This window comes from Hydra vulgaris, chromosome 09, assembly GCF_038396675.1.
Source record: "Hydra vulgaris chromosome 09, alternate assembly HydraT2T_AEP".
Taxonomy (NCBI): Eukaryota; Metazoa; Cnidaria; class Hydrozoa; order Anthoathecata; family Hydridae; genus Hydra; species Hydra vulgaris.
Window position 1 is genome coordinate 62144071 of NC_088928.1, and position 13430 is coordinate 62157500.

General features: G+C 26.2%; 1 protein-coding gene across 1 annotated transcript in view; it reads right to left on the reverse strand.

Moving 5' to 3' along the window:
* Window positions 1-13430, reverse strand: part of LOC101240579 (RNA helicase aquarius) — a 79472-nt gene that overhangs the window by 30690 nt on the left and 35352 nt on the right. Inside the window, exons 17-27 of the mRNA XM_065806281.1 lie at window positions 11382-11433; window positions 11164-11190; window positions 10779-10878; window positions 10599-10696; window positions 7232-7304; window positions 6977-7083; window positions 5888-5947; window positions 3502-3611; window positions 1949-2039; window positions 1713-1744; window positions 1430-1558 (exon numbers count right to left, since the gene is read on the reverse strand). Coding sequence (XP_065662353.1) covers window positions 1430-1558; window positions 1713-1744; window positions 1949-2039; window positions 3502-3611; window positions 5888-5947; window positions 6977-7083; window positions 7232-7304; window positions 10599-10696; window positions 10779-10878; window positions 11164-11190; window positions 11382-11433 — 879 coding nt within the window. The remainder of the gene's footprint in view (window positions 1-1429; window positions 1559-1712; window positions 1745-1948; window positions 2040-3501; window positions 3612-5887; window positions 5948-6976; window positions 7084-7231; window positions 7305-10598; window positions 10697-10778; window positions 10879-11163; window positions 11191-11381; window positions 11434-13430) is intronic.

Consider the following 13430-nt stretch of genomic DNA (forward strand, 5'->3'; position numbering starts at 1 on the left):
AGATCAACTTAAAGTATAACTAGTAACAACTCCTTTAATGGCAATCATGTTTCTAAATCAAGACATACTGAATTGCCTGTTTGATTAATCAATTCAATTTGGAAAGTAATTATATTACATTTTATTATATTATAATAACTAGTGCCTGGTCACAAAATGTCCATTGACCATGAAAAGTTCAGCAAATGTAGCAAATCGCTTGGTACAACTGGATTTTTTAAATGATCTTTTGGTGTCATTAGTGGGAAACAAAGCTATTTAATCAGCCACAGTTTATCTGATAAGAAAAATAATCAAAGTAGCTAACCTAAAGTTTTTAAAGACCTTGTTGATGATTTTGTTGGTAACTAATTATAGCATTTAAATTTCTTTATTAAATAAATTTAAATACTAAAACCTTTTTGACTTTTTAGCTTGTCCTTATCAGATACTTGAAGTGTAGTCAAAGGATGCGCTAACAGCAATAAAAATAAAATTAAAAATGATGTTAAAAGCTTAAAAAATTTAAATTATGAAAGATGTTATAGAAATGAGTATTTTTGTCTTTTGATTATTTTATATTTAGAGTCATTTGTTTAAAAAGTTTATATATATGCACTTTTTTATTTTTTTCTACCAATAGCAATTATTACTTATACAATTTTCTCCAGGTGCAATATCTAGCCTGTGCAGAGTTAAAAAAAAAATCCTGTTTTTTAAAAAAAAAAACCCAAATCAAATGGATTTTTTTTATTATTATTTATTTTTGCAATTAGTTTAATGTTGGCATACCTTGAACGTTTGAACCACTGTATCAACCATAAAATTATTTTTACCTAATCACAAAACTTCTTTTTTTACCTGACTTGGCTGTAACTTAAATTAATGGCTAACATTATGTACTAGGTTTTGGGGTACATAGGCCTATTCATAAAAGCCAAGATTTGTAATGAATGGGATAACAACCCCCCCCCCCAAAAAAAAACACTTTTATTTGGAGCATCATAGGCATTTAATTTTACCTTTCGAATACAATTATTAGAAAAAAAGTTGAATGCAAAATTACCCCAGCTAGCACACTTATGTTCGGCTAACTTATGTAAATATATCGCAAATGTCAGCTATTTTCACTGATGCAAATACAAAGTTTCATTAATATAAATCGTATTTATATTAATGAAAACCCTAATAATGACATGATTAAAAATAGTCAGCAAAACCACATTAGTCCAATGTATGTAAAAACATCACAAAAGTTGGTTGTTTTTTTGCGATAAAAACCCAATGTTGATCCAATGTATAGGAATCAAAGTTGATCCAATGTAAATGGTCCAATGTAAAAACATACAACTTTATCAGTAAAATAAAAATGCTAATATAAATATTCACAAATTAAATATATGAAAAAATAAAAAACTTATTTTAAAATTTGATTGTTTTAAAAACTCACATCTTTGGTTTGTTATAAGGGTAAGGACCTCTGTTTGGAATCTGGTAAGGAGTAACAAGTAGCTCAGACTTTTCACAATGCGAATCAGCTTTTCGTTTTCTACTTTCTTTTTCAACAGGAAAAGTTATTCTAAGCAGAAAAGAAGTCCTTGGTCAAAACCATAAAATAAAATAATTACAACAACATAAAAAAACGAATCAGACAAGTAATTTATATTAACTAATAAAAAATAATAATGCAAAATTTAGAACTAAAACTAAAGTTAAAAAGATTAATAAACTACTTAAAAGGTGGCACTGGATTTTGTTCTTCACACTGAAAAAAGAAATAAATATAAAATATATATTTCTTACTTTTACTACTATTTTTAACCAGAGGAACTTTAAAAAAAATTTTAATACTCATTTTCAAGAATGCAACAATTAATTACTAATTTCACTAACAATTAAAAACAATGACATGGGTTTTTATACAAACCTGACACAATGTTTTTAGTGATATAACAATTTTAAGCCTTACCTTAATATTAAAGTCTGGAAACGAAGCTTTTAAGTGATCTATATTTAAAAATGTATCAACAAAGTCTAAGGTTGGTATTTGCTGGTCAACTCTAAAAAAAGAAAACAATTTTATTAAATAAAACTTAAATCATGAAAAGACTATTTCTTGTTAAACTTTGTTTTAAATTTATTTTTATCAACTTTATTATTTTTATTAATTTAATCATCTTTTTTATATTATTTTTGATTAATTATTTCAATTGATTCATGATATTTTGTAATTATTTGTTTTTAAGAATATATACACTAGGGATGGTGGCTGATATTTTAGTTTCAGCTTTAAGCTGATCGACTTTAGCTATGATATATATTTATACATGATATATATTTGCTACCATGAATTTAATAAAAGTCATGTTTAAATAAACTTATATGCTTGTTTTTCCAACATCAATACTTTCACTTAAAACAAATTCAGAAGTAGAATGTGAGGATCAAAATCATTTGTTAGAGAACAAGTTCTTAGAAGATAATCAGATGTTTATGTATTTTATTCACTTGTATTTTAAAGTGTAATTTAATACTTATTATGGAGAGTTTTCATTTAGTTCTAGTTCACCATGCCGAAAGTTGCTTAACATGTTCTCTGTTATCCTGCTTAACATGCTCTCTGTTATCCTGCTTAACATGTTCTCTGTTAAACAGATCTTTAAGATCTTTATAAAGTTAAAAGATTAAGGGTTTTTAACAACATGGCTTTCTATGACTGAGGTGATATGAATATATATAATAAAAAATAAAAAAATTATTTCTGAAAATAAAATCAAGTAGTTTTTGAAAAAAATTAAAGTTTAATTTAAATTTAGTTTAATAACTCCCTTGAATAAAACAAAGAGTTTTAATTTCAGTTCTTTATGTCTAAATTTTAATTATTTTTAAACTTTACAAGTTTTTCAAATTAACCGACTGAATGGTTGAATATAAGTGCAGCTCTAAGTAGAAGAAATAATTATATTTTAAATAAAGAAAATCAAACTAGATTACTTAAAAAAAAGATATTTTGAACAAATCTTTATTTTTTTAATTCAAACAACCCCTTTATTTTACTTGTATGAATTTTTAGAAATGTGGAATAAATCAACTAACCTGTCAGCTTCAAGAAAAGCAAAGTAATAATAATGACAAGAAGAAATAAATAAAGCTGCGTGCGCAAAATGCACATTGACTTGGCAAAATGGTATGCAATGTAGAAAAATAAATTTATATTTGAAAAAAAATTTGCTTTTTGTGGTAATCAATTTTGAGTTACTCAATAAGATGATTAATTTTATTAATATGCAGAATTTTAATTTTGTGAGGATTTTTGTAGATAAAATGTTAATAAGGAAAATGACAAATAAAATAATTTTATTAAAGATTTATTTGAATAATTTGTAAGTTTTTTTAACCAGAAGGAAGAAGGAGGAGGAACTGTTAAAAAAATGTATTAGAATCAATATGGTGTCATAAAATTCACACTTGATGATTAAGAATATGAAATAAAAAATAAAACAGATGAAAAAAAAACAAAACCTTTTGTAGTTAGCAGACGCAGGATCTCCGTAACCAAGAAATATATCATGTATCCATTCTGGGACTAAGCACTGGGTGTTCATTAAATCACGGATTGTTTCTAGAACAGCCTGAAAAAATAGTTAGAAATATAACAGTAACATAATATTGGTTACCCTCAACTATACAATAAAAACCATTTTATACATACAAAAAAAATGCTAAAGTAAGAGAGTATATATATGTGTATGTCTATAGATGCTTTATTAGAAATTTAATTTTAACTATATAAATCAATGTTGCAACAAATTGTTAAATTTAAATAAATTATCAGACAACTCATGAAGTTTATTGAGACTAATATGTTTGAACTTAGACATATTTTATGCCAATTTTTACAACTAGCCTGTTAAACTTTCGTTTGAGACAGACATGTGATTTGCAAATTGGAATAAAAATACCTACTAAAAACAACCCCAGTGGTATTGTAAATCTAATACATAATAATACATATACTTAAAAAATTAAAAAACTTCTACAAAATGTTCTCAGTTTGAGTTGAATCTGCATTTAGGATTCAACTCAAATTGCACATGTGTAAATCCAAGCCTTCAAAGAAAACACACACTGTTTTTTGTTTTGTCTGACCACATGTGAGTATTTTATTTTAGATAACTTGGTCACAGCCGTTTGCAAGTTTTAAAATATTAATCATAGCAGAAAAAACTAAGTTTCAAAAACAAAACTAATAAAATAAAAAAAAGAAATTTAAATAGAAAAAATTAAAAGAAACTAATATTTTAAATAGTTTGTGTACTACTTTTATTTTTGATTTTTTTTAGAGGTTTTTTTTAGAGGTTGTTTTGGTTGTTATTTCCAACAGGGTTAGGGGTAGGGTTAATCTTTTTTTTTTTTAAAACCCTAACTTATAACTTTTTACTCATATACTCATTTACTTCAAATGAAATTTTCTTTACTGCAAAATGTGCAGTAAAGAAAATATAAAGTTACTTTTTTGCGGTATTAGAAAAAATGACGTTATAAATTCTTCTTTGAGAAAAATGCAATAAATTTATAAAGAAACATTAACATTAAATATATTTGAGCTTGTGAAAATAAAATTCTAAAAATTTTATTTCTAAAAACAATTAAACACATATATATTATATTACATATACATATTAAATAATATTTTTAGCTGGTCATTCATGCTTTGTAGATAATTCAACCTCCTTTTTAGCAATAGGTTTAGATGACTCAGATCTTTTTTCCGCTTTTTACATATTTTTAAAAAAAATTTCTCTTTTGCATTATTTTTCGTTCTTCACAAATCTTTTTCCTTTTTTTTTTCTTTGTCTTCTTTTAAACACTTTTCCAAAACTTTGTCATTCGTAAAGATTACATAATTTTCTACTTGTTTTGCGTTTAATTGACTCTGAAAGTTTGAGCACATCCTGAATTAAAGTTGAAGAAACTTAAACTGTCGTTTCATTATGAAATGCTGATGATAAGTATATCAAGTTGCTGCTTCATTACTAAATAATTCAGAACATAGTAACCAGAGGTGTAGCTCAAAAGGTTTTGCAATGGCTCTATATTTTCCTGTATTTTTGAGACATAATAAAGAATAGCTGTTGCCTTATCAATTGGTACACAAGAAGATTTTACATAAAAAAATCAACATAAAAATATTTAAAAAAACAAAAAAAACATTTTATTTAAACAAAATCCCCAACCCTTGCACCATTTAAATAAATTAAAACTAATGTGACTTGGATGATTGTCTAAGAATATGGTTAAATAAATTTAAAACAAAATTAGCTAAATAAAAGTACATTACTGTTTTAATCAACAATTTGCAAGCATAAAAATTAAAAAAAACAAAAAAAAAACTCTTAACAGGTACTAATGGTCTGGAAAATACACATGCTAATTTAAATATTCAGCAGGTAACATTTAATTACCAGACACACAAATAAACATTGTAGATATTTGTCTAACTAAATTTATTGGTGGCTTGAATTGCGAAAAGCTTAATTTTAAAAAGATCACTTAAAAGTTGTTATTTAAATAAAGAGTAAAATATTTTAAAATATAAAATTTCACATACCTATGAAGATGTATAAATTTTTACTTTTAAAAATATAAAAATTTACATATCTAGTGAAGGCATGTAAATTTAAAAAAAAATACTCTTTCAATTTAATAAAAAAATTTCATAACTACTTCATAAATATTTTTAATATTTTTTATTCTAGAATAATCTTAAATTTAAAAAATAAAAAAAACTTATCAAACTTTATTGTTCTCTTATAACTATTATAAATTATTAAAAGATATTGAAGATATAATATACAAATAACATTATAGGTTATTGGATTTAAAATTTATTTAATTTGATACATACTTTGAAATTGTTTTCTTTTGGTTTTCTTCTCATTATAACATTAAATGCTTCATATATATCCTAAAAAATAAAAAATTAAAACAAATTAAAAAATAATCAGATAAAATGAAGACATGAAAAAAATGTTGTCTAAGTATACTAATTAAAACAAAAGATTTATTATACTTAAAATTTTTTAAATAAAATTTCTTATTTTTGAGAAGTTAAAAACTTGAAGTTTAAGTTTAGTTTTCATAAATGTTTGAAATTTTTATTTAAAAAAATATTAACTATATACATCAATATTTAATAATTAATACATTATTGTTAATAACTATATATTATAATTATCTGCAATGTGTGTTGTTGTCAACTGTTATTAATATATAAGAACGTTTAACTTGTTCTTTATTTAAGTACATATGATGGATTTAAAAACATGTTCACAGGTTAAGAAAGAAGACTGTTAGAAGTATTGTAGATGAAAGAGTTTCACCCATACCTTATGTCTTTTCCATCCACCTACTTTCACTTGACACTCATTTTTTAGTTTTACTTATTCACCTAAACCATTTTTCACTATTTTTTACTTCATTATTTTGTACTAACTTTTTTTAGGTTGAGCAACACTTACTCACATCAACTTTTTTCAACTTACTCACATCAACTTACTCACATCAACTTACTCACATCAACTTACTCACATCAACTTTTTTCATCTCAAGGTTCAGTCATTAACTTTATCCTATTTATTCACCATTATTCACCAACAAAAGATTTTCTAACCAAGTACAAGCATTCCGTACAGATTATAAACTATATGTAACAGAATGTAACATTACATAACATTATTCATATAACAGAAATCATCATGAAAATCAAATAATATATTATTTGTAGTACCAACCTTGTTTTTAAATGACGCATTTATTTAGTCCAATTACTTTTGAGCCAATCATTAAATTATTAATTATATATCTATATATATATCTATATATATATATATATATATATATATATATATATATATATATATATATATATATATATATATATATATATATATATATATGTCACCATCAAAAACTTTATGAAAAATTAGATTACAACCTCTGATCCACTGTTAGTTTTGCTCATATCTGCTTCATATTGGTTAGTATCTAACCATACTCTATAAGTTCGATCGTCTCCTTTAAGCTCAGGTTTAGGATCCGGACCTATAAAAGAAAGTGACTTACAAAATCTGAATCTAAGAGAGGTAACTTAAGAGAACTTTTTATACAAATTAAAAAAACAAAAAAAGAAACAACAACTTGAAAACCTAAACTTTATTTTAGCTTTATATTTCAAACTAAATCTACAAACCTTCTTCGATAACTTTCCCCTCTTCATCAAGCATCCCTTCAATTTCACAGCCTCGAACATATGCTATACCAAACTAAAAAAGTAGTAAACATGGTACAAATTAGAATGTGATGCAGACCAAAGGTAAAAAATAATAAAGTTATACAACTGCACCTGTATAATTTTCTTATCAGTATTAATATACAGCTTTATTGTAAATTAAGAATCAAATTTTTGACGATGTATTTGTTCCATATAGAGAGGATTATTAAATTATATTTAGACTAATGTTAATAAAAATCAGACATTTAAAAAAAAATGCAAAATTTAACCAAGTTTTTGTTGTTCAACTAAACAAAATTAAAAAGAAACTTTTATTCCATTTAAGCAGATTAAGAAAAAAAGATAAAAAACTGAGTTGCTCAAGACTCAATCGGTTTTAAGTACTAAAATTTTCTTGAATTAATTACAGGGTTTATGGTAGTTTTAGAAATCCATTTTCCTTGAGTTTTCCATGAGTATTCCCTGATTTTCAACCCAGTTCAAGTACTTTTCCCATGAATTTGGGTGGTGAAAATTATGTAATTTTCTTTGTTAATGTTAAAGGATATAATCTTTCGCAACTGAACCCATGTTCCCTAATATTTATATAAATATTTTTTAAGGAGTTAAATACTTCATCTTAATTGATAGCAATCTGTTAAAGAAACAACTATGAAAAACCTTATAAAAAGCCTGCATAACACCCTATAAGCAATCAATACTGGTGTATTATTTACTTATTTACTGTAACTTATTTACAAAATTTTATAAAAAAATATTTTATAAAAGTTACCTGCGACTATGATGCTAAAATCCTAATCAATTGTTGTGACTTGTGTTAATCATGTCAATTTTTTTTTTTTTTGTTGTAATTCACTTCCCTAAGGACAAAAAGGCCACTACAAATGAGGAGGCTACTTAATTGTGGTCATAACCCTCTCTCAACTCTATAACTCTGAAACACGAACCTTGACAAAGGCCGCTGTGAGGAGAAACAAGTTGAGAACTGCATTACCAGGGATGTGGTGGGAAAACCCCTCGCATATGAAGCAAGCGCTCATAACCACACATCAACCACTACACCACTACTGCATAACAATATCAACAACAAATAAAATATTATTTGTAAAAAAGATTCTTGGCAAGAAAAAAAAAGAACTTTTAAAGAAATTATTTAATCTTAAAAGTGTTTACGACAATTTAGGTGTTGAAAAATGGATGGTAGCAATTGCTATGGCTACTATGAAAACTTCAGAACAGCAAAGTAATGATGAGTGTGAATCAGTGATTGTAGTTTAGCAAAGTTATCGAAGATAAAAATTGTTGTGAATGTTTTTTTTTTATGGTACCATATCCAGCAATTAATCTGTTATCAAAGTTTTCAAAGATGAAGATTCTTACACCAATTAACTTGTCTCCTAACAGTTATATGCAGAGTAGTTTTATCTTTAATGACTGAGTAAAATAATTTTTTCAAAAAGTTTGTACAAGTTTTTTTTATAAAATAAAAAATGAATAGCAACTGTAGTAACCCCCTATAAAACTATGAGAGATAATTTAATAAAATAAATTTAATTTTAAAAAAAAACCATTAAAATATCAGATAAAATGAAGTGACAACTACTTTAAAGATACCTTTTTGGATATCTATTCTGTGTCATTTAAAATAATAATGTTAGTAAGAGTCACTGTTTTAGCTGTGAATCTTTCAAATAGGATAGTTAATTACAGCGTTAAAAATATTTTCAATGCTGATTTTTAGTTAAAACCCTCGCGAAGATGAATAAAAGATTTTCAGTAAAAACCCTTGCAAGATTGAACATTAATTATGAACTCAAGTCTGGAAACTTTTTAGAATCTTAGATCTTTACCAAAAAGTTTTAGATCTTTACCAAAAAGTAACAGGGTCGTCTCATTTTATCCAGTCTTCAATATTCATGTTTCAATATTCATTCAGAGAAATAAATCCAAAAATTATCAGAAGAGGCTGTTAAAAGTTAAAGAAAAAAGTTGTGAAAGCTGATTAAAAGAATGCTCAAAAAATATTTTCCCAAGGGAGCAGAAATGGTAGTGCCATCAGATGGGCTTTTTTTTCATATGAATCTTAGAAAAAAAACAAAGCTTTATCAACAACAAAAAAATGCATAACCAGCTTTATATATAATAAAATAAAAATGTTGAAACTGGTCATGTCTAAAAAAGATAAATATATTAAGGCTTCAAAATGCCAACCTCCGCCCAAATATTGAATAAGAAATTATTCATGTGAAAAGTTAGCAATTAGCAATTTTAATCTTTTAAAAACTACTTGCAATATGCTGATAATATAATACTTAGATGTTGCAATTTTATCAACTTTGTTTTTCTCTATTGTTTTTTTATATTTGGTAAAATAAGTTAAAAATATTACTACCTTAAGTCTTGATATTAAGAGAGTGAAATATAATGCAAGACCAAAACCATCAGTCTTGAAAAGTCTTTTTATTATTTATTAAGATTTATTTACTCCTAGCAAGGCTGCAAACAACCACTATTCAAGTTGGGGGTAACCAGAAAAAAAAAGAATACTATTTAAGAGCAAAAAATAATGGTTGACACAAGACTTGAAAAACTATAAACTGTATGAGTCAAGAAAACATGAAGAGAGAGTTTTCGAAGCATTTATATTCACAAAAGAAACTAGAAAAATAAATGTTTTAAATCATGAAAGAACAAATACATCAAAAGGATGCAACTTAGCTAAATGACAAGTTAAGTGAGAATAAGTTTTGGTTGATGGAGCTAGAGATGAGAGCTCAGATTTAGTTGATGAGATCTTTTGGCAATCAAATTTGAATTATTTATTTATGGGCTTTTACTCAATCATCTTTACATGTAATTACCTTAATCTCCATTGTTTTGTTTTTGAAAAACAAATTTTCTAATAAACTTTACATTCATCACTATTTTTAAAAACTAATAAAAAAAACTTGAAAATTTTACAAACTTCACCTACAATCTTTAAAATCCAAGAAATCACAGAAGGATGTTGTCTGAGTTTTCGGCAATATGTGACATGTTGAAATGAAATTTTGTTCAATAAAATGTGATGTGCTCAGTAAATTGATTAACATTTCAGTAAAATGCAACATATAGAGAATACATGCGTTCAGTGAAATGTGTTCATTAATGTTCATATCTTTATAGTGAAACATAATATTTTCAGTAAATTAAAAAATTCTTTAGTGAAAAATGATAAAGCAATAAGGTCATAAGCTTATTAATTGGTCATAAGCTTATTAAAAATTTTCAATTTTGAAGTATTGCCAAATAAGAACAGAAAACAATAAATAAAAAAAAGAACAACCTGTTCAGCAAAGGGAACTGATTTATCATAGCGTTGGTTATAAACTGTCTTTTGGGCTTTTATAGAGATTAAGAATGCAACATCATGTTTTCGTAATCCTAAAGAAAAGTATTGCAAATACTTACTTGCTTATTTCTTTTTATTTAAAATTATTTAGTTAAAACAAACACTTATAAAAACCTTCCCATTCCTCTCGTAGCATATGACGTTGACTGAGTGTTATTTTAACATCAGCTAGAACTCTTGAAGGACATGTTTCTCCAACTTTTGGTTTACCAACCTTATATTGATTATACAATTATTAAAAATCTTTTTTAGCTCTAATATTATTTCAAGATAAAAAAACAAATTTATTTGAGTTTTAAATTAGAACTTAAATAATAAAAAACACAATAATAGATTATAATAATTATAAATAAAAAATTTGATTTATAATTAATAATTATAAGTAAATTAAATAAAAAAAAATTAATTAAAATAAAAAGAATTAACAAGTACATTACTATTTATGAAACCATAAAAACTAAAGAACTGCAAAATTTAAAACTACAAAAATTAAAATTACCTCTATTATCGAAAAACTGTTTATTGGCTAAAAAATAATAATTAGATATAAAATACTATAATTTATTTACATTTTATTTTATAGACATATAGCTGTATGCTATAAATTAAGAAATGAGTAAGCAATTGATCTATATACTACTACTACTTAAGTGCCTCTGCTGCTTAATAATACTTAAAAGTAACCTTCAGAGGTTTGTTAAAAAAAAAAATACATACAAGTGCCATTCTTGCCCATCCTTGAAATAATGTGTCACCATATTCACTTTTCCTATATAAAAAAAAATTTAATAATTAAATAACAAGTAATATTATCAATAATTTAATTTAAATAATTAATTTATTTTAATAATAAATTTATTATTACAATTTATTATAATTTATTAATAATTCAATTTATTATTATAATTTATTATAATTTATCAATAATTCAATAATATTAAATAATGACTAGTAAAATAAAAATTTTGTAAACTGATGATAAACATTTTAAAACCTAGGTGTTATTAAATTAACTTTTGCTGAAAAATAGAATTTTAAAGAGAGTATAAAAAAACTTTCTCCTTATGAATATGTCGTTGCCTCTTTCTAACCAAAGATCTAAAGTCAGATGTCAACTAGAGTTCAAAGAAGCAACTTTACTTTGAACTACACTTTAACATTATGTCATACCAACAGGGACAATACAGGTCATATTTTAAAAACCCAGAATATGTTTTTCCTTTTTTTTTTCTCTCAAAAAAAGTCTATGAGGGATATTTATATGAACTTTAACTACTATATGAGTATTCATATATGGTCCTTGATAAAAAATACCTTTTAAATATCTGCAAAACAATAAACAAAAACAAACTTGCCAAGCCAATAAAGCTGTTTTAAAACAAACTAGACCAGCAAAATAGACCTGGGTCAGGTTCAAGACCATCATGATCACACTGCTACTGGTAACATGTAACCCAGAACTAGCTGTCATGTCATGCTACCTTGCAGGATTTGCTTTTCTAGGCAAAAGCTAGAAGAAATAAATTCTAACTTGAAATTCTCTGCCTTGGGGCCCTTGGTTGAGTTAAGACTAGATATGGTGTCTCAAAAAAAAATACTTGATGCTACCTGCATCCAATAACTGTCTTGCAGAAGACCTCCTTGGCAAAAATATTAGAGGTAAGCAGAAAAATTCTGTTAACCAGCCAGGAATAGATATAAGTCTGTGTTACATTGCTTCCTACCAAAGTTGATGAAGATCTTCATGATTCTACTCATAGATTTTTGCTTGTGCCTTGATAGTGGCTATGCAACACTTCCTGTTATCTCCTAATGAGGGTACTGCTATAAAACTCAGATTAATGGTTTTGAGGCCTACTGGTTTCCGAACTTTGTGGTAGCTCTAAGAGAGGTTGATTCCATCAACAGCTGCAAAGCATCAGAGTATAAACAGTGTCATGTTACACATGGTTGGTGTCTTTATTAGCACTTTTGATGTGCAATGTGAAGGACACATAAAAAGCCCTAAGTTACAACATTAAGTTAATTACCAATAGAACAAAGGCAACTGCATAGCTCAATGCATAGTGTTCTATCTATGATTAAGTCAAATTTTCTTTAACTTAAAACATGACCAAAGTGCAATAAAATAACATTTTATCCAACTGTTTTAATATATTTTTTACAAATATTCATGGTAGGAGAAACTTTTCATCAGTTAAATCATACCTCTTGCAAAATTCACTTGATTTACTTGCTCTTTGTAAGGTTAATTTGCATTAGGGTGTTTCTCTTTCGGATCTAAGTATCAATGGCTATTATTCTTTTATACTTATCAATGTATTTTTATACACATATATACGTCCTAATTCTCAAGAAATCAGGTTTTAATCTCTCTTAAAACTGCACTTTTTTAGATGTAATACTTTTATCAAATCGATAATTCACCTTCCCAAGGTGGAGAAGACCACTACAGACAAGGAGGCTACCTAGTTGTGGTTATAACGCTCTCTCAACTCTATAACTCCAAAACACGAACCGTGACAAACAAGGCTGCTGCGCGGAGAAACAAGTTGAGCGCGGTACTACCAGGGACATGGTGGGGATTGAATTTGGAACCTCTCACTTATGAAGCGAGCGCTCTATCACTACACCACTACCACACTTTCTCTTGATACCTCAGCCAATATTGTTGTTATTAGCAACTAATGCTGATGTGTGTGATGCTAATCACACTATGGCTGGCCTATCGATGGGAACAATTGATGTAATTAATTTTTGAACACA